Raw genomic sequence first — 24,875 nt, 5'->3', positions numbered from 1 at the left:
TAACCTATGACATTTTTGACCAATTTTGGACGACATACTATAGTATGACGTTTTTGAAAGATTTTGGACGACATACTATACTATAACTTTTTTGACTGATTTTGGACGACATACTATGGTATGACTTTTTTGTTACATTTTGGACGACATACTATACTATGACGTTTTTGTCACATTTTGGACAACAAACTATACTATGACGTTTTTTCATGATTTTGGATGACATACTATACTATGACGTTTTTGAAAGATTTTGGACGACATACTATACTATAACTTTTTTGACCGATTTTGGACGACATACAATACTATGACGTTTTTGTCACATTTTGGACGACATACTATACTATGACGTTTTTGTCACATTTTGGACGACATACTATACTATGACGTTTTTGTCACATTTTGGACGACATACTATAGTATGATGTTTTTGTCACATTTTGCACGACATACTATACTATGATGTTTTTTCATGATTTTGGACGACATACTAACCTATGACTTTTTTGTCACAATTTGGACGACATACTATAGCATGACTTTTTTTGTCACATTTTGGACGACTATGATGTTTTTTCATGATTTTGGATGACATACTATTCTATGATGTTTTTTCATGATTTTGGACGACATACTATACTATGACTTTTTTTTCATGATTTTGGACGACATACTATACTATGATGTTTTTTCATGATTTTGGACGACATACTAACCTATGACTTTTTTGTCACAATTTGGACGACATACTATACTATGATGTTTTTTCATGATTTTGGACGATATACTATAGTATGACATTTTTGTCACAATTTGGACGACATACTATGCTATGATGTTTTTTCATGATTTTGGACGACATACTATAGTATGACATTTTTGTCACATTTTGGACGACATGCTATACTATGATGTTTTTTCATGATTTTGGACGACATACTAACCTATGACTTTTTTGTCACAATTTGGACGACATGCTATACTATGATGTTTTTTCGTGATTTTGGACGACATACTAACCTATGACTTTTTTGTCACAATTTGGACGACATACTATACTATGATGTTTTTTCATGATTTTGGACGACATACTAACCTATGACTTTTTTGTCACAATTTGGATGACATACTATACTATGATGTTTTTTCATGATTTTGGACGACATACTATAGTTTGACATTTTTGTCACATTTTGGACGACATGCTATACTATGATGTTTTTTCATGATTTTGGACGACATACTAACCTATGACATTTTTGACCAATTTTGACATACTATACTATGGCCTTTTTGACCTATTTTGGACAACATACTATACTATGACGTTTTTGTCGCATTTTGGACGACATACTATAGTAAGACTTTTTTGTCACATTTTGGACGACATACTATACTATGATGTTTTTTCATGATTTTGTACGACATACTGTAGTATGACTTCTTTGAGTGATTTTGGACGACATACTATACTATGACTTTTTGACCGATTTTGGACGACATACTATACTATGATGTTTTTTCATGATTTTGGACGACTTACTATACTACGACTTTTTTGTCACAATTTGGACGACATAGTATACTATGATGTTTTTTCATGATTTTGGACGACATACTAACCTATGACATTTTTGACCAATTTTGGACGACATACTATATTATGACGTTTTTGAAAGATTTTGGATGACATACTATACTATGACTTTTTTGTCACATTTTGGACGACATCCAATACTATGACTTTTTTGTCACAATTTGGACGACATACTATAGTATGACTTTTTTGTCACATTTTGGACGACATACTATACCATGATGTTTTTTTCACATTTTACAAGACATACTATACTATGATGTTTTTTCATGATTTTGGACGACATACTATACTATGATGTTTTTTCATGATTTTGGACGACATACTATACTATGACGTTTTTGTCACATTTTGCACGACATATTATACTATGATGTTTTTTCATGATTTTGGACGACATACTAACCTATGACATTTTTGACCAATTTTGGACGACATACTATAGTATGACGTTTTTGAAAGATTTTGGACGACATACTATACTATAACTTTTTTGACTGATTTTGGACGACATACTATGGTATGACTTTTTTGTTACATTTTGGACGACATACTATACTATGACGTTTTTGTCACATTTTGGACAACAAACTATACTATGACGTTTTTTCATGATTTTGGATGACATACTATACTATGACGTTTTTGAAAGATTTTGGACGACATACTATACTATAACTTTTTTGACCGATTTTGGACGACATACAATACTATGACGTTTTTGTCACATTTTGGACGACATACTGTACTATGACGTTTTTGTCACATTTTGGACGACATACTATACTATGACGTTTTTGTCACATTTTGGACGACATACTATAGTATGATGTTTTTGTCACATTTTGCACGACATACTATACTATGATGTTTTTTCATGATTTTGGACGACATACTAACCTATGACTTTTTTGTCACAATTTGGACGACATACTATAGCATGACTTTTTTTGTCACATTTTGGACGACTATGATGTTTTTTCATGATTTTGGATGACATACTATTCTATGATGTTTTTTCATGATTTTGGACGACATACTATACTATGACTTTTTTTTCATGATTTTGGACGACATACTATACTATGATGTTTTTTCATGATTTTGGACGACATACTAACCTATGACTTTTTTGTCACAATTTGGACGACATACTATACTATGATGTTTTTTCATGATTTTGGACGATATACTATAGTATGACATTTTTGTCACAATTTGGACGACATACTATGCTATGATGTTTTTTCATGATTTTGGACGACATACTATAGTATGACATTTTTGTCACATTTTGGACGACATGCTATACTATGATGTTTTTTCATGATTTTGGACGACATACTAACCTATGACTTTTTTGTCACAATTTGGACGACATGCTATACTATGATGTTTTTTCGTGATTTTGGACGACATACTAACCTATGACTTTTTTGTCACAATTTGGACGACATACTATACTATGATGTTTTTTCATGATTTTGGACGACATACTAACCTATGACTTTTTTGTCACAATTTGGATGACATACTATACTATGATGTTTTTTCATGATTTTGGACGACATACTATAGTTTGACATTTTTGTCACATTTTGGACGACATGCTATACTATGATGTTTTTTCATGATTTTGGACGACATACTATTGTATGACTTCTTTGAGTGATTTTGGACAACATACTATACTATGACTTTTTTGTCACATTTTGGACGACATGCTATACTATGATGTTTTTTCATGATTTTGGAAGACATACTATACTATGACGTTTTTGTCACATTTTGGACGACATACTATAGTATGACGTTTTTGTCACATTTTGGACGACATACTATACTATGATGTTTTTTCATGATTTTGGACGACATACTAACCTATGACATTTTTGACCAATTTTGACATACTATACTATGGCCTTTTTGACCTATTTTGGACAACATACTATACTATGACGTTTTTGTCGCATTTTGGACGACATACTATAGTAAGACTTTTTTGTCACATTTTGGACGACATACTATACTATGATGTTTTTTCATGATTTTGTACGACATACTATAGTATGACTTCTTTGAGTGATTTTGGACGACATACTATACTATGACTTTTTGACCGATTTTGGACGACATACTATACTATGATGTTTTTTCATGATTTTGGACGACTTACTATACTACGACTTTTTTGTCACAATTTGGACGACATAGTATACTATGATGTTTTTTCATGATTTTGGACGACATACTAACCTATGACATTTTTGACCAATTTTGGACGACATACTATAGTATGACGTTTTTGAAAGATTTTGGACGACATACTATACTATAACTTTTTTGACTGATTTTGGACGACATACTATGGTATGACTTTTTTGTTACATTTTGGACGACATACTATACTATGACGTTTTTGTCACATTTTGGACAACAAACTATACTATGACGTTTTTTCATGATTTTGGATGACATACTATACTATGACGTTTTTGAAAGATTTTGGACGACATACTATACTATAACTTTTTTGACCGATTTTGGACGACATACAATACTATGACGTTTTTGTCACATTTTGGACGACATACTATACTATGACGTTTTTGTCACATTTTGGACGACATACTATACTATGACGTTTTTGTCACATTTTGGACGACATACTATAGTATGATGTTTTTGTCACATTTTGCACGACATACTATACTATGATGTTTTTTCATGATTTTGGACGACATACTAACCTATGACTTTTTTGTCACAATTTGGACGACATACTATAGCATGACTTTTTTTGTCACATTTTGGACGACTATGATGTTTTTTCATGATTTTGGATGACATACTATTCTATGATGTTTTTTCATGATTTTGGACGACATACTATACTATGACTTTTTTTTCATGATTTTGGACGACATACTATACTATGATGTTTTTTCATGATTTTGGACGACATACTATACTATGTTTTTTCATGATTTTGGACGACATGCTATACTATGATGTTTTTTCATGATTTTGGACGACATACTATACTATGACTTATTTTTCATGATTTTGGACAACATACTATAGTATGACTTTTTTGTCACATTTTGGACGACATGCTATACTATGATGTTTTTTCATGATTTTGGACGACATACTAACCTATGATGTTTTTTCATGATTTTGGACGACATACTATAGTATGACTTTTTTGTCACATTTTGGACGACATACTTTACTATGATGTTTTTGTCACATTTTGGATGACATGCTATACTATGATGTTTTTTCATGATTTTGGACGACATACTAACCTATGACTTTTTTGTCACAATTTGGACGACATACTATACTATGATGTTTTTTCATGATTTTGGACGATATACTATAGTATGACATTTTTGTCACAATTTGGACGACATACTATGCTATGATGTTTTTTCATGATTTTGGACGACATACTATAGTATGACATTTTTGTCACATTTTGGACGACATGCTATACTATGATGTTTTTTCATGATTTTGGACGACATACTAACCTATGACTTTTTTGTCACAATTTGGACGACATGCTATACTATGATGTTTTTTCGTGATTTTGGACGACATACTAACCTATGACTTTTTTGTCACAATTTGGACGACATACTATACTATGATGTTTTTTCATGATTTTGGACGACATACTAACCTATGACTTTTTTGTCACAATTTGGATGACATAATACTATGATGTTTTTTCATGATTTTGGACGACATACTATAGTTTGACATTTTTGTCACATTTTGGACGACATGCTATACTATGATGTTTTTTCATGATTTTGGACGACATACTATAGTATGACTTCTTCGTCACATTTTGGACGACATGCTATACTATGATGTTTTTTCATGATTTTGGACGACATACTATACTATGACTTTTTTGTCACAATTTGGACGAAATGCTATACTATGATGTTTTTTCATGATTTTGGACGACATACTATACTATGACTTTTTTGTCACAATTTGGACGAAATGCTATACTATGATGTTTTTTCATGATTTTGGACGACATACTATACTATGACTTTTTTGTCACAATTTGGACGACATACTAACCTATGACTTTTTTGTCACATTTTGGACGACTATGATGTTTTTTCATGATTTTGGACGACATACTATACTATGATGTTTTTTCATGATTTTGGACGACATACTATACTATGACTTTTTTGTCACATTTTGGACGACATACTAACCTATGACATTTTTGACGGATTTTGGACGACATGCTATACTATGATGTTTTTTCATGATTTTGGACAAAATACTATACTAAGACTTTTTTGACCGATTTTGGACGACATGCTATAGTATGACTTTTTTGTCACATTTTGGACGACATGCTATACTATGACGTTTTTGTCACATTTTGGACGAGATACTATAGTATGACTTTTTTGTCACATTTTGGACGACATACTATAGTATGACTTTTTTGTCACATTTTGACGACATACTATACTATGACTTTTTTTGTCACATTTTGGACAACATACTATACTATGACTTTTTTGACCGATTTTGGACAACATACTATACTATGACTTTTTTGACCGATTTTGGATGACATATTATAGTATGACTTTTTTGTCACATTTTGGACGACATACTTTACTATGATGTTTTTGTCACATTTTGGATGACATGCTATACTATGATGTTTTTTCATGATTTTGGACGACATACTATAGTATGACTTTTTTGTCACATTTTGGACGATATGCTATACTATGATGTTTTTTCATGATTTTGGACGACATACTATAGTATGACTTTTTTTTCACATTTTGGACGACATACTTTACTATGATGTTTTTGTCACATTTTGGATGACATGCTATACTATGATGTTTTTTCATGATTTTGGACGACATACTAACCTATGACTTTTTTGTCACAATTTGGACGACATACTATACTATGATGTTTTTTCATGATTTTGGACGACATACTATAGTATGACATTTTTGTCACAATTTGGACGACATACTATACTATGATGTTTTTTCATGATTTTGGACGACATACTATAGTATGACATTTTTGTCACATTTTGGACGACATGCTATACTATGATGTTTTTTCATGATTTTGGACGACATACTATAGTATGACTTTTTTGTCACATTTTGGACGACAAGCAATACTATGATGTTTTTTCATGATTTTGGACGACATACTATAGTTTGACATTTTTGTCACATTTTGGACGACATGCTGTACTATGATGTTTTTTCATGATTTTGGACGACATACTATTGTATGACTTCTTTGAGTAATTTTGGACAACATACTATACTATGACTTTTTTGTCACATTTTGGACGACATGCTATACTATGATGTTTTTTCATGATTTTGGACGACATACTATACTATGATGTTTTTTCATGATTTTGGACGACATACTATAGTATGACTTTTTTGTCACATTTTGGACGACATGCTATACTATGATGTTTTTTCATGATTTTGGACGACATACTATTGTATGACTTCTTTGAGTGATATTGGACAACATACTATACTATGACTTTTTTGTCACATTTTGGACGACATGCTATACTATGATGTTTTTTCATGATTTTGGACGACATACTAACCTATGACTTTTTTGTCACAATTTGGACGACATACTATACTATGATGTTTTTTCATGATTTTGGACGACATACTATAGTATGACATTTTTGTCACAATTTGGACGACATACTATACTATGATGTTTTTTCATGATTTTGGACGACATACTATACTATGATGTTTTTTCATGATTTTGGACGACATACTATACTATGACTTTTTTGTCACATCCTGGACGACATGCTATACTATGATGTTTTTTGTCACATTTTGGATGACAAGCAATACTATGATGTTTTTTCATGATTTTGGACGACATACTATAGTTTGACATTTTTGTCACATTTTGGACGACATGCTATACTATGATGTTTTTTCATGATTTTGGACGACATACTATTGTATGACTTCTTTGAGTAATTTTGGACAACATACTATACTATGACTTTTTTGTCACATTTTGGACGACATGCTATACTATGATGTTTTTTCATGATTTTGGACGACATACTATACTATGACTTTTCTGTCACAATTTGGACGACATACTATACTATGATGTTTTTTCATGATTTTGGACGACATACTATAGTATGACTTTTTTGTCACATTTTGGACGACATGCTATACTATGATGTTTTTTCATGATTTTGGACGACATACTATAGTATGACATTTTTGTCACATTTTGGACGACATGCTATAGGATGATGTTTTTTCATGATTTTGGACGACATACTATTATATGACTTCTTTGAGTGATTTTGGACAACATACTATACTATGACTTTTTTGTCAAATTTTGGACGACATGCTATACTATGATGTTTTTTCATGATTTTGGACGACATACTATACTATGACTTTTTTGTCACAATTTGGACGACATACTATAGCATGACTTTTTTTGTCACATTTTGGACGACTATGATGTTTTTTCATGATTTTGGACGACATACTATTCTATGATGTTTTTTCATGATTTTGGACGACATACTATACTATGACTTTTTTTTCATGATTTTGGACGACATACTATACTATGATGTTTTTTCATGATTTTGGACGACATGCTATACTATGATGTTTTTTCATGATTTTGGACGACATACTATACTATGACTTTTTTTTCATGATTTTGGACGACATACTATACTATGATGTTTTTTCATGATTTTGGACGACATGCTATACTATGATGTTTTTTCATGATTTTGGACGACATACTATACTATGACTTTTTTTTCATGATTTTGGACGACATACTATAGTATGACTTTTTTGTCACATTTTGGACGACATGCTATACTATGATGTTTTTTCATGATTTTGGACAACATACTATACTATGACTTTTTTGTCACAATTTGGACGACATACTATACTATGATGTTTTTTCATGATTTTGGACGACATACTATAGTATGACTTTTTTGTCACATTTTGGACGACATGCTATACTATGATGTTTTTTCATGATTTTGGACGACATACTATAGTATGACTTCTTTGAGTGATTTTGGACGACATGCTATACTATGATGTTTTTTCATGATTTTGGACGACATACTATTGTATGACTTCTTTGAGTGATTTTGGACAACATACTTTACTATGACTTTTTTGTCAAATTTTGGACGACATGCTATACTATGATGTTTTTTCATGATTTTGGACGACATACTATACTATGACTTTTTTGTCACAATTTGGACGACATACTATAGCATGACTTTTTTTGTCACATTTTGGACGACTATGATGTTTTTTCATGATTTTGGACGACATACTATTCTATGATGTTTTTTCATGATTTTGGACGACATACTATACTATGACTTTTTTTTCATGATTTTGGACGACATACTATACTATGATGTTTTTTCATGATTTTGGACGACATGCTATACTATGATGTTTTTTCATGATTTTGGACGACATACTATACTATGACTTTTTTTTCATGATTTTGGACGACATACTATACTATGATGTTTTTTCATGATTTTGGACGACATGCTATACTATGATGTTTTTTCATGATTTTGGACGACATACTATACTATGACTTTTTTTTCATGATTTTGGACGACATACTATAGTATGACTTTTTTGTCACATTTTGGACGACATGCTATACTATGATGTTTTTTCATGATTTTGGACAACATACTATACTATGACTTTTTTGTCACAATTTGGACGACATACTATACTATGATGTTTTTTCATGATTTTGGACGACATACTATAGTATGACTTTTTTGTCACATTTTGGACGACATGCTATACTATGATGTTTTTTCATGATTTTGGACGACATACTATAGTATGACTTCTTTGAGTGATTTTGGACGACATGCTATACTATGATGTTTTTTCATGATTTTGGACGACATACTATTGTATGACTTCTTTGAGTGATTTTGGACAACATACTTTACTATGACTTTTTTGTCACATTTTGGACGACATGCTATACTATGATGTTTTTTCATGATTTTGGACGACATACTTTACTTTGACTTTTTTGTCACAATTTGGACGACATACTAACCTATGACTTTTTTGTCACATTTTGGACGACTATGATGTTTTTTCATGATTTTGGACGACATACTATACTATGATGTTTTTTCATGATTTTGGACGACATACTATACTATGACTTTTTTGTCACATTTTGGACGACATACTATACTATGACTTTTTTGTCACATTTTGGACGACATACTATACTATGACATTTTTGACGGATTTTGGACGACATGCTATACTATGATGTTTTTTCATGATTTTGGACAAAATACTATACTAAGACTTTTTTGACCGATTTTGGACGACATGCTATAGTATGACTTTTTTGTCACATTTTGGACGACATGCTATACTATGATTTTTTGTCACATTTTGGACGACATACTATAGTATGACTTTTTTGTCACATTTTGACGACATACTATACTATGACTTTTTTTGTCACATTTTGGACAACATACTATACTATGACTTTTTTGACCGATTTTGGACAACATACTATACTATGACTTTTTTGACCGATTTTGGATGACATACTATAGTATGACTTTTTTGTCACATTTTGGACGACATACTTTACTATGATGTTTTTGTCACATTTTGGATGACATGCTATACTATGATGTTTTTTCATGATTTTGGACGACATACTATAGTATGACTTTTTTGTCACATTTTGGACGATATGCTATACTATGATGTTTTTTCATGATTTTGGACGACATACTATAGTATGACTTTTTTTTCACATTTTGGACGACATACTTTACTATGATGTTTTTGTCACATTTTGGACGACATGCTATACTATGATGTTTTTTCATGATTTTGGACGACATACTAACCTATGACTTTTTTGTCACAATTTGGACGACATACTATACTATGATGTTTTTTCATGATTTTGGACGACATACTATAGTATGACATTTTTGTCACAATTTGGACGACATACTATACTATGATGTTTTTTCATGATTTTGGACGACATACTATACTATGATGTTTTTTCATGATTTTGGACGACATACTATAGTATGACATTTTTGTCACATTTTGGACGACATGCTATACTATGATGTTTTTTCATGATTTTGGACGACATACTATTGTATGACTTCTTTGAGTGATTTTGGACAACATACTATACTATGACTTTTTTGTCACATTTTGGACGACATGCTATACTATGATGTTTTTTCATGATTTTGGACGACATACTATAGTATGACTTCTTTGAGTGATTTTGGACGACATGCTATACTATGATGTTTTTTCATGATTTTGGACGACATACTATTGTATGACTTCTTTAAGTGATTTTGGACAACATACTTTACTATGACTTTTTTGTCACATTTTGGACGACATGCTATACTATGATGTTTTTTCATGATTTTGGACGACATACTTTACTATGACTTTTTTGTCACAATTTGGACGACATACTAACCTATGACTTTTTTGTCACATTTTGGACGACTATGATGTTTTTTCATGATTTTGGACGACATACTATACTATGATGTTTTTTCATGATTTTGGACGACATACTATACTATGACTTTTTTGTCACATTTTGGACGACATACTATACTATGACTTTTTTGTCACATTTTGGACAACATACTAACCTATGACTTTTTTGTCACATTTTGGACGACTATGATGTTTTTTCATGATTTTGGACGACATACTATACTATGATGTTTTTTCATGATTTTGGACGACATACTATACTATGACTTTTTTGTCACATTTTGGACGACATACTATACTATGACATTTTTGACGGATTTTGGACGACATGCTATACTATGATGTTTTTTCATGATTTTGGACAAAATACTATACTAAGACTTTTTTGACCGATTTTGGACGACATGCTATAGTATGACTTTTTTGTCACATTTTGGACGACATGCTATACTATGATTTTTTGTCACATTTTGGACGACATACTATAGTATGACTTTTTTGACCGATTTTGGACGACATACTATACTATGACTTTTTTGACCGATTTTGGATGACATACTATAGTATGACTTTTTTGTCACATTTTGGACGACATACTTTACTATGATGTTTTTGTCACATTTTGGATGACATGCTATACTATGATGTTTTTTCATGATTTTGGACGACATACTATAGTATGACTTTTTTGTCACATTTTGGACGATATGCTATACTATGATGTTTTTTCATGATTTTGGACGACATACTATAGTATGACTTTTTTTTCACATTTTGGACGACATACTTTACTATGATGTTTTTGTCACATTTTGGATGACATGCTATACTATGATGTTTTTTCATGATTTTGGACGACATACTAACCTATGACTTTTTTGTCACAATTTGGACGACATACTATACTATGATGTTTTTTCATGATTTTGGACGACATACTATAGTATGACATTTTTGTCACAATTTGGACGACATACTATACTATGATGTTTTTTCATGATTTTGGACGACATACTATACTATGATGTTTTTTCATGATTTTGGACGACATACTATTGTATGACATTTTTGTCACATTTTGGACGACATGCTATACTATGATGTTTTTTCATGATTTTGGACGACATACTATTGTATGACTTCTTTGAGTGATTTTGGACGACATACTATAGTATGACTTTTTTGTCACATTTTGGACGACATGCTATACTATGATGTTTTTTCATGATTTTGGACGACATACTATAGTATGACTTTTTTGTCACATTTTGGACGACATGCTATACTATGATGTTTTTTCATGATTTTGGACGACATACTATACTATGACTTTTCTGTCACAATTTGGACGACATACTATACTATGATGTTTTTTCATGATTTTGGACTACATACAGTATTATAGTATGACTTTTTTGTCACATTTTGGACGACATGCTATACTATGATGTTTTTTCATGATTTTGGACGACATACTATAGTATGACATTTTTGTCACATTTTGGACGACATGCTATACTATGATGTTTTTTCATGATTTTGGACGACATACTAACCTATGACTTTTTTGTCACAATTTGGACGACATACTATACTATGATGTTTTTTCATGATTTTGGACGACATACTATAGTATGACTTTTTTGTCACATTTTGGACGACATGCTATACTATGATGTTTTTTCATGATTTTGGACGACATACTATAGTATGACTTTTTTGTCACATTTTGGACGACATACTAACCTATGACATTTTTGACGGATTTTGGACGACATGCTATACTATGATGTTTTTTCATGATTTTGGACAAAATACTATACTAAGACTTTTTTGACCGATTTTGGACGACATGCTATAGTATGACTTTTTTGTCACATTTTGGACGACATACTATAGTATGACTTTTTTGTCACATTTTGGACAACATACTATACTATGAACTGTCCAGGGTGTACCCCGCCTATCGCCCGATGTAGCTGAGATTGGCACAGCACCCCCCGCGACCCTCTGGTTGAGGATAAAGCGGTAGATGATGACTGACTGACTGACTATACTATGACTTTTTTGACCGATTTTGGACGACATACTATAGTATGACTTTTTTGTCACATTTTGGACGACATGCTATACTATGATGTTTTTTCATGATTTTGGACGACATACTATAGTATGACTTTTTTGTCACATTTTGGACGACATGCTATACTATGATGTTTTTTCATGATTTTGGACGACATACTATACTATGACTTTTTTGTCACATTTTGGACGACATACTATACTATGATGTTTTTTCATGATTTTGGACGACATACTATAGTATGACATTTTTGTCACATTTTGGACGACATGCTATACTATGATGTTTTTTCATGATTTTGGACGTCATACTATTGTATGACTTTGAGTGATTTTGGACAACATACTATACTATGACTTTTTTGTCACATTTTGGACGACATGCTATACTATGATGTTTTTTCATGATTTTGGACGACATACTATAGCATGACTTTTTTGTCACATTTTGGACGACATGCTATACTATGATGTTTTTTCATGATTTTGGACGACATACTATAGTATGACTTTTTTGAGTGATTTTGGAAGACATACTATACTAAGACGTTTTTGTCACATTTTGGACGACATACTATAGTATGACGTTTTTGTCACATTTTGGACGACATACTATACTATGATGTTTTTTCATGATTTTGGACGACATACTAACCTATGACATTTTTGACCAATTTTGACATACTATACTATGGCCTTTTTGACCTATTTTGGACAACATACTATACTATGACGTTTTTGTCGCATTTTGGACGACATACTATAGTAAGACTTTTTTGTCACATTTTGGACGACATACTATACTATGATGTTTTTTCATGATTTTGTACGACATACTATAGTATGACTTATTTGAGTGATTTTGGACGACATACTATACTATGACTTTTTGACTGATTTTGGACGACATACTATACTATGATGTTTTTTCATGATTTTGGACGACTTACTATACTACGACTGTTTTGTCACAATTTGGACGACATACTATACTATGATGTTTTTTCATGATTTTGGACGGCATACTAACCTATGACATTTTTGACCAATTTTGGACGACATACTATATTATGACGTTTTTGAAAGATTTTGGATGACATACTATACTATGACTTTTTTGTCACATTTTGGACGACATCCAATACTATGACTTTTTTGTCACAATTTGGACGACATACTATAGTATGACTTTTTTGTCACATTTTGGACGACATACTATACCATGATGTTTTTTTCACATTTTACACGACATACTATACTATGATGTTTTTTCATGATTTTGGACGACATACTAACCTATGACATTTTTGACCAATTTTGGACGACATACTATAGTATGACGTTTTTGAAAGATTTTGGACGACATACTATACTATAACTTTTTTGACTGATTTTGGACGACATACTATAGTATGACTTTTTTGTTACATTTTGGACGACATACTATACTATGACGTTTTTGTCACATTTTGGACGACAAACTATACTATGACTTTTTTGTCTCATTTTGGACAACAAACTATACTATGACGTTTTTTCATGATTTTGGATGACATACTATACTATGACGTTTTTGAAAGATTTTGGACGACATACTATACTATAACTTTTTTGACCGATTTTGGACGACATACAATACTATGACGTTTTTGTCACATTTTGGACGACATACTATACTATGATGTTTTTGTCACATTTTGCACGACATACTATACTATGATGTTTTTTCATGATTTTGGACGACATACTAACCTATGACATTTTTGACCAATTTTGGACGACATACTATACTATGAAGTTTTTGTCACATTTTGGACGACATACTATACTATGATGTTTTTTCATGATTTTGGACGACATACTATAGTATGACTTTTTTTTCACAATTTGGACGACATACTATACTATGATGTTTTTTTCATGATTTTGGACGACATACTATAGTATGACGTTTTTGACTGATTTTGGACGACATACTATATACTATGACGTTTTTGTCACATTTTGGACGACATACTATACTATGATGTTTTTTCATGATTTTGGACGACATACTAACCTATGACATTTTTGACCAATTTTGGACGACATACTATACTATGAAGTTTTTGTCACATTTTGGACGACATACTATATATACTCTGATGTTTTTTCATGATTTTGGACGACATACTATAGTATGACGTTTTTGACTGATTTTGAACAACATACTATAGTATGACGTTTTTGTCACATTTTGGACGACATACTATAGTATGACGTTTTTGTCACATTTTGGACGCCATACTATGCTATGACTTTTTAGTCACATTTTGGACAACATACTATAGTATGACTTTTTTGTCACATTTTGACGACATACTATAGTATGACTTTTTTTTCACATTTTGGACGACATACTTTACTATGATGTTTTTGTCACATTTTGGATGACATGCTATACTATGATGTTTTTTCATGATTTTGGACGACATACTAACCTATGACTTTTTTGTCACAATTTGGACGACATACTATACTATGATGTTTTTTCATGATTTTGGACGACATACTATAGTATGACATTTTTGTCACAATTTGGACGACATACTATACTATGATGTTTTTTCATGATTTTGGACGACATACTATACTATGACGTTTTTGACTGATTTTGAACAACATACTATAGTATGACGTTTTTGTCACATTTTGGACGACATACTATAGTATGACGTTTTTGTCACATTTTGGACGCCATACTATGCTATGACTTTTTAGTCACATTTTGGACAACATACTATAGTATGACTTTTTTGTCACATTTTGACGACATACTATAGTATGACTTTTTTTTCACAATTTGGACGACATACTATACTATGATGTTTTTTTCATGATTTTGGACGACATACTATAGTATGACGTTTTTGACTGATTTTGGACGACATACTATACTATGACGTTTTTGAAAGATTTTGGACGACATACTATACTATAACTTTTTTGACCGATTTTGGACGACATACTATAGTATGACTTTTTTGTCACATTTTGACGACATACTATAGTATGACTTTTTTGTCACATTTTGACGACATACTATAGTATGACTTTTTTTTCACAATTTGGACGACATACTATACTATGATGTTTTTGTCCCATTTTTGACGACATACTATACTATGACGTTTTTGAAAGACTGGACGATATACTATACTATAACTTTTTTGACTGATTTTGGACGACATACTATAGTATGACTTTTTGGTTACATTTTGGACGACATACTATACAATGACTTTTTTGTCACATTTTGGACGACATACTAACCTATGACGTTTTTGACTGATTTTGGACGACATACTATACTATGACGTTTTTGAAAGATTTTGGACGACATACTATACTATAACTTTTTTGACTGATTTTGGACGACATACTATAGTATGACTTTTTTGTCACATTTTGACGACATACTATAGTATGACTTTTTTGTCACATTTTGACGACATACTTTTTTGTCACATTTTGACGACATACTATAGTATGACTTTTTTTTCACAATTTGGACGACATACTATACTATGATGTTTTTCTCACATTTCTGACGACATACTGTACTATGACGTTTTTGAAAGACTTTGGACGATATACTATACTATAACTTTTTTGACTGATTTTGGACGACATACTATAGTATGACTTTTTTGTTACATTTTGGACGACATACTATACTATGAAGTTTTTGTCACATTTTGGACGACATACTATACTATGATGTTTTTTCATGATTTTGGACGACATACTATATAGTAAGACTTTTTTTTCACAATTTGGACGACATACTATACTATGATGTTTTTGAAAGATTTTGGACGACATACTATACTATAACTTTTTTGACCGATTTTGGACGACATACTATAGTATGACGTTTTTGACTGATTTTGGACGACATACTATACTATGACGTTTTTGAAAGATTTTGGACGACATACTATACTATAACTTTTTTGACCTATTTTGGAGGACATACTATAGTATGACTTTTTTGTCACATTTTGAAAGACATACTATACTATGATGTTTTTTTCACATTTTGGACGACATGCTATACTATGACACTTTTTTGTATTTTTGGACGATATACTATACCATGATGTTTTTTCATGATTATGGACGACATACTATACCATGATGTTTTTTCATGATTATGGACGACATACTATACTATGATATTTTTTCATGATTTTGGACAACATACTATACTATGATGTTTTTTCGTGTTTGGGCAAAATACTATCCTATGTTTTTTCATGATTATGGACGACATACTATACTATGACTTTTTTGGGTGATTCTGGACAACATACTTTATGTCCTACCTTTTTTTAACGAGGGCCAGATTTGATAATGTGAAGATTTCTGGGAGGCAGTGGCTTATTTTTTTAAAGAGTAAAGGTTACATATAATGGTTAAATAAATGGCAAAAGACAGAATGAATCTATCTATCACAGGTGGTTTTAGAACCCAGGACTCAAAGCACAACTCCTTACTAGCGAATGAGTTACGCTTGATTGGGGCTGATTTTATGTCTAAGTCCTATAATGAATAATATATTATAAAACTGGAGCTGCGTCCCTTACAAAATAACGAGGGCTGTGATTGGCCAGATTATGGACATGTCTGCTTTACAGATATACAGTGGGCTAAGCTCTCCCCCACTCTTATATCAGTGTCTCATCACCTACACATGTCCTTGTTTCTGTGCGTGACTGCTGCTGCTGAGCAGGGTGCTTGTACCTGAGCATGTCCTGCAGCTGGCGTGGCAGGGCTCGCAGGATTTGTGCGTGGCGTCGTGGTAGAATCCCTGAGGGCACGAGGGGAGGCAGCGGCCTTCCTTGCGCATGTACACGAGTCCCACGGCACAGCTCAGGCAGCTGTCGTCCCTGCCCCCAACGCACTCACCACAACTCGGGTCACACTTCTCACACATCCCCGAGCCCACGTTTCCATAGTGACTGTCAAGATAGAGGGCGAGGAAGTTATGATAGATTACATTCAATTAAATGAGATTAGATTCAAGCTTTTGTTTGTCCTCTCCATCGCCACCAGGTCACATATAGCAATAACATCTGAGCATCACACTATACTACAGGTATACTGTATAATAACACACTCCAAAGCATTACTGAAGAAAGTGAGACAGGTTCTGTATGATAACCTTTAAGGCCCGTCTTTTTCTTGTTCTTTGCTGCATTGCTCCCATGCAGGTCAGACACTATGAGGGTGGCACATCACAGGATAAAATAGCCTTTTATGTTTTCTCTTGAGTATTTAACTGCGCATCAATTTAACGGCACATTAATTTAACTATACCAATCACCAGGTCCCAAATAAAATCAAGTCTAATTAGCATTTTACAGGCCACATGAAGGACTATTTAAATCTCCGGCTAAATTAGCTTGTATCTCCAAACTGCCCCCGTCCAGATAGCTGAGGAAAAGCAGCGGTTATTGTCCACAGTGACATTATGGGACGAGGCTGATCTTTTATTAATGGCCACACTGTGTGGCTGCACTTAATGTGATGGATGAGCGGCACAGCTGGATGGTGAGCAGGTTAAACTACCTCTGCCGGCAGGTCTCCACACACTCTTTGCCCTCTCGAAACAGGTGGGCTTTGCAAGTGAGACACTCGTGGCTGTGCTTCCCCACACAGGTGTAACAGGAAGGGTGGCAAGGCTCGCACTTCTGCCCTGTCTCGTCCTCATAGTAGCCTGCTGGGCATTTATCCACACAGGTGGAATCTGCATCGGCAGAAACAAACAGTAATGCAGCTACATGAACAAGTCACAGATACAATGTTTTATAATTCATTGTCTTTCTATTGCATTTCCAGGTACACTGCCCTTATTGTGTGTTATTTCATTACTTTAACTATCTATTTCTTTGACTTTTAACTCTGCATTTGTGTGGACAGCAAGAGAGAATTTCATTGCACAGAGAAACATGTTTTTTTACTGTACATAAGACAATAAACTTTTTGAATCTTCTGAGAAATCACTTACAAAAGACAATTATATTTTTTTTATTGTAGGTATGTATGTACTAAAGTTAATCTTTATGTTTTATGTATTTTATTTTATGTGTTTATATGTATGTAAGTGAAGGTATCTAAAAAGATTTGGGGTTTGTATGTACTGTATATGATGTTACATGGGAGCAATTAGGGTGTGGGTGTGTGTATATTATTAAATATATATCTAATTGGTTTATTTTTATTTAAATGTATTACTACTATACTATTACTATATAATATCGGATATGTGTGCACATCTGTGAGAAACCAAGATTTTTTTTCAGTCTGGAGAATATGAATATGTGTAACGTTAAAGATAATATTTCATCTAAAATGATAATTTGACACACATTTTGGCTTTAAGAAATATTGCAGTAGGCCATATTGTGATTTTTCTTGAATTAATGTGATATGTGGTATGCGATCGTATATTTAAGTCATTATTGTCATCACCGTAGGTACATTTGTGTGGCCCTAAGCCAGGAAATATTCTGTGTTGCTATGATGAAAAACAAAGATAGTAAATAGTCAATAAATCTACTTTTTTAAACCATAAAATTGGACTCACTCAGCAGCAGATGTCTCAGGTTGCAGCTCAGGCACTGGGTTTTACTGGGACCTGAGCACCTGTGGCAGTATTTGTGACATGGGTGGCATTCACCATCCCGCTCTGCATACTGTTGGGGTAAGCACTTGTTGGAAGACGGCACACAGTGGCCACGGTCCTCCAGCCTTTGACCCGCTCTGCAGCTGGTGCAGGAGCCAGCGTGGGGCCCGACGCAGGTCAGGCAAGATTCATCACAGGCTGGAAATACAAATAGGTCAAGTCATGTCCCGTTTATTTAAGAAGCACAGTTAACACAACGGCAGTTACAAAGTAACACACACACGTTAGGACAACGTATTATCAGAAAGCATCAAGATCAGCATCAGTAAGATTTAAAGTTAGATTGAAATTAGTAAAAGACGACCTGGTGGAGACAGAGGTACGGAGCAGCAACAGAGAAATGAGGACGAATAAGAGGTGTTGAGAGATGTGGCCTAAAAAAAGACACTAATGCCATGAATAAATATGATTCTCCTCAATATTTATCTGATTTCTCTTTCTGCAGTATTAGACCTTATCTCGAGTTGGTTTTTTTTTACCGTGTGAACAAATGTTCTGCAACTAATTTCCCCGTCAGATGAAATCACCCACTGTCTATTTCGTGGTGCTTCCTCTGCAGTGTCTTGCTGCTGGCAGCTACCAAAAGTAGCACAATAGTGGGCATCGCCTACAACATTTTCACAGGGAGAAACATGCCGTCCTCTGTGTTTTTAAATAACAAAAAGCATTGCACTGTGTGTGTGTTTTCCTCCAGGGAATGGTCTTTTGGCATCATTGTTGTGTTTTCAGGGTTTGACAGCTGCTTGTCTGAGGAGCTTTGCTATTTCAGTCTGAGCCAGAAACACACCCAGTCATTGTTGACGCTATATGAAAGGATGGATATTGGAAAGTAGACATACCGGAATTAAAATGACAAGGTTTTCTGATGTGGAAATAAATGAAAGATTCACAATTTAATGTTCAACCACCAATAAAATTGAAGTGGAAAACAAACTTTTGTTCATTCCCAGGCCTTCTATGGTGCACAGCTCTCTTTAACCCCTGACCCCACAGATTTTCAACTGGATTCAGGACCTCTGTCTGGGCCATTCTGAAACTTTATCCTCTTTTATGTAAAGCCATTCTTTTGTTGATCTGCACATGTGCTCTCATGCTGAAAGGTGAAATCCCTCTTTCTTCCTGGAGGTTTTTGAGCTGTTCCTTATTCCTTGCACCTTGGGAGAAGGTAGCGGAAGCCCCACTTCTAGCTGAAGGATATTGGCCATAAGTGGAATGAAGCTGCCACCCTCATGCTTCACTGAAGGTGTGACAATTTTGTCTCTGTCTTTATATGAAGTTTAGCTGAGCTCAGTTGCCTTTTTGATATTCCTGAGAAAAGGCTTCCATCTTGCCTTCCTAAAACAGAACAGTGCAGGAGATTGGTGTCATGTGTAGGCAGCAAACAATGCTTGTCAGGAATCCCTCCTTTCACGTTGCCTTAGGGTTCTGGCAATCTCCCTAAACCGGTTTTCTCTGTTGACTTTACATGTCTTTTGGGAGGACAAATACTGTGCCATGTTTTCTCCACATGTAAGTAAATCATTTGTACCCACTCTTCTTCTGATCGTTACCTTTCAACAACAAGGTTGTGATCATATACATCGGCTCTGAGTAGATGGATGAAACCAAAGGAGCCTGCAGTCCGTGTATGACTAATCATTGTACTGCATGCCACAAGGTGTGATAGGAATTCAATTAACTCGCTGTATTAACTAGCTTTTGAACGTGAATGTGATTAGTGGTAAGTTTATTTATGAGGGCGTGCACACTTATGTAACCAGGTCATAGTAGTGTTTCCCAGCAGCTATTGTGACATAAAATAATTGGAAATATGTATCTAGTATTTCCAGTCACAGTGGCAATCAGTCAAAAGTTTTGGTTTTCATTTGCCTGGTTTCACTTTTGTCTTTTCACTTCTAACGTTATACTTTTAGGTCTTGCACTTTTTATCTGTAGAGTTTTATAATCCACTGGAATTCAGAACATATGGAATCCAAAAAACGAATTAATAACTAAAGTGACTAATTGAGAAATGATCAAATTGATCTACACGCACAGAAGTGTATAATTAAAATAAATAAATAAATAAAATAATAAAAAATAGTGTTTTGATCAGGGGAATCCATTCTCTGCTTGTGTGACCCTCTCAGTAACCAATCCTCCTAACACAATGATGCCAAAGGTTCGAAACGAGTCGCAAAACTCGTTCTTGTCTTTCCTATTGTACCTTTGCATTCTCCTGTCACTGAGTCTCTGTAGGTGTGAGAGGAGCAGGCTGGCAGACATGCCCCGTCGTGCAGGGTGTTCTCAGACTCTGCGCAGGCGTCACAGTCATTGCCGCTTGGCCCGTCACACAAGGCACAGTCAGGGTGGCAAGGCAAACACTCTGCCCGGTCTCTGTCCTCGTAGAAGCTCTCGGGACAGTCTGCCACGCACAGGCCCTCGTGGAGGAAGTGATACTCCTCACATTCTGCAAGAATAGTGAATGTAATCACAATTGGAGGTATACTTAAAGTTAACAGAGCCACGTTAGAAACACATGCGCAGGTGACGCAGGTGTATGTTTAGGTACACCGGCAACTCTTTAAAGGCCCAGTGTGTAAGAATAGTGACATCTAATGGTGAGATTGCAGATGCAGATTATAAGAAATGGAAGACTCCTCTGTTCATCCCTAATCCCTGCCTTTCTCAAGTGTGTCAGAGGAGTGCGGAACAGTGCTACAGCTAGAGCTGGGTGAAATGGACACACACACAAACATCTTATACCAGCATATTTAGCCTTTCTTTACCTTTGGCAAACATTCCCATGCTACTTAAGTTTGTATTCGATCGCCAGCTGAAGCACTTTTAATGAGTCTATAGATTATCAGTGTGAGACTGTATGTGTGTGTCTGCAAGAGTGACAGGGAGAGTGAGACAACAAATAGTCAGAGATCCAAAAAAAAAAAAAAAACACTGGATCAACATCAGACTCACTGTAGTTTTTATATTTATAGATTTATAGGCAAATTATTCCAGGGTTAATACATAAGAGAGGGCCCCAAGAATATATTTGTTTAACCTTGTAGAACGTCCTTCACTGAGAAAAAAAAATTGAAAACTCACCATGTGGACAGTCTTCTATGAATCAAGTGGAATAGACAGAATAACAGAGACTTGGTTCCAGTACCTGTGCACTGTCCAAGTGGGTCACACTCCTGACAGGCTGAGGGACAACGTTGGCACTCCCCGTCTCGGACAGCGTGGGCTGGAGGACAGTCCTGCACACACTGGTGCATGTGCAGGATGAGGGGTTCTTCACAGCTGAGACAGTGAGTGGCGTTTCTCCCACAGGACACACAGCCCGCTGCACAGCTACGACACACCTGGCCTGCAGGAAAACCCCTGTTGAAAGCCAAACAGGCATCAGCTGAGCACACACGCACACAAAAACAGTGCACTACAGATGGATCCTTTATGGACAGAAAACAACAACACATCTGTGTTCGCACAACAATTACATGCATAATGTGTTTACTCTAGGCATAAACATCATAATGATATATACTGAGCATTTGTTACATTGCAACTGAGAAAAATGATACTGTTATGGAACGATTGTGCGAAAATAACATTTAACCAATTATGTGATGTAATACTAAACCTCTTGATTAATGTATTGGTTTCATTTTCACACAAATCAAGCTGCAGATTTGGTTGCTACGTGAGAGAAAAAAGTGAGCAGGCAGAAATGAATGCGCTTGCCGCTGAGAGGGTAAACAAGAGGACTGACATTTTGCTAGGCGCCGCAGCGCTCTCCGCGACACTCTGCGACAACTAATTATTCATCCTGACGGACAATCATGTTGTACTCCAGCATTGCTAAAGAGCTGCTTGGTAGTGAGAATAAAATACAAATACAAGCCCTCATGGCCAAAGAGTTCATCTTGGTGCCAACGGGGCTTCGAGGACCTCCTCAACAAGGAGGAGATATTAGTAAGGATTTCTGTAAGGATTTCACAGTTTAACGGGAGAATATCAAACTGGAGACAGTCAACACGACCTCTGCTGTTAAACTCTACAGTCAACACCGTTTGGTTTGGTCTCACACTTCTGACATGATTGAAATATGTTTTTGCATATGTTTTGTGGAAATAATACACAACTCCTTATATGGACATGGTGGGTGTGTGTGCTTTTAAGTCACATAGTTATGATTCATTTTATATCTCATTTTTAGTAGTGATATAAAGTAGCAATAATTGTGCAGAAGTCACAAAATGGACCCTTTTTTTCTTTTCTTTTTGTTCCTAAAAAATGAGCCAAATGAATTTTGAACTGTAACGTATTTTCCAAATTTCATAATTTCAATCCGATTTTAAACAGTTTAAGTACTTTTTGCTCACGTGTTTTTATATAGTTGGTGAAAATGAAATGTTGTTTTAATCAGATTGCCTAGGTTGTGCTGAAAAAAAGGATATAAGACACTCTATATTGCCTCTGTATGCCAGCCTAAATGCTCTGTGTTCTAAGGGTTAAATCCCCACCTGCAAAGTCTCTGTATGTAAAAAGCATGTGAATACAAGCCAACAAAAGCAAAGCGTGAGGTGAGAGGACTGACTCCTGACCTGACACACTGCTGGACACACTGCCCGTCCTGCAGGAACAGCTGAGCTTTGCGAGAGTTCTGACAGCGGCTGCAGTGCTGAGTGTCCACACACTGCACGCAGCCCGGGGAGCAGGCCTCACATGCACCGATCCGCCGATTGGCAAAGAAAGCTGCTGGACACTTGGACACACATGTTTGCTGTGTGGTCAGAAACTGCCCTGCAGAGGAAGAAGGAGGAAGAGG

General features: G+C 34.4%; 1 protein-coding gene across 1 annotated transcript in view; it reads right to left on the bottom strand.

Moving 5' to 3' along the window:
- pcsk5a (proprotein convertase subtilisin/kexin type 5a) overlaps nucleotides 1–24,875 on the bottom strand; it is a 53,323-nt gene that overhangs the window by 4,946 nt on the left and 23,502 nt on the right. The window contains exons 30-35 of the mRNA XM_058618216.1: nucleotides 24,652–24,850; nucleotides 23,214–23,428; nucleotides 22,272–22,514; nucleotides 19,967–20,203; nucleotides 18,949–19,126; nucleotides 18,121–18,338 (exon numbers count right to left, since the gene is read on the bottom strand). Coding sequence (XP_058474199.1) covers nucleotides 18,121–18,338; nucleotides 18,949–19,126; nucleotides 19,967–20,203; nucleotides 22,272–22,514; nucleotides 23,214–23,428; nucleotides 24,652–24,850 — 1,290 coding nt within the window. The remainder of the gene's footprint in view (nucleotides 1–18,120; nucleotides 18,339–18,948; nucleotides 19,127–19,966; nucleotides 20,204–22,271; nucleotides 22,515–23,213; nucleotides 23,429–24,651; nucleotides 24,851–24,875) is intronic.

This window comes from Solea solea, chromosome 19, assembly GCF_958295425.1.
Source record: "Solea solea chromosome 19, fSolSol10.1, whole genome shotgun sequence".
Classification (NCBI taxonomy): domain Eukaryota; kingdom Metazoa; phylum Chordata; class Actinopteri; order Pleuronectiformes; family Soleidae; genus Solea; species Solea solea.
This window is presented reverse-complemented; position numbering and strand designations above follow the sequence as displayed.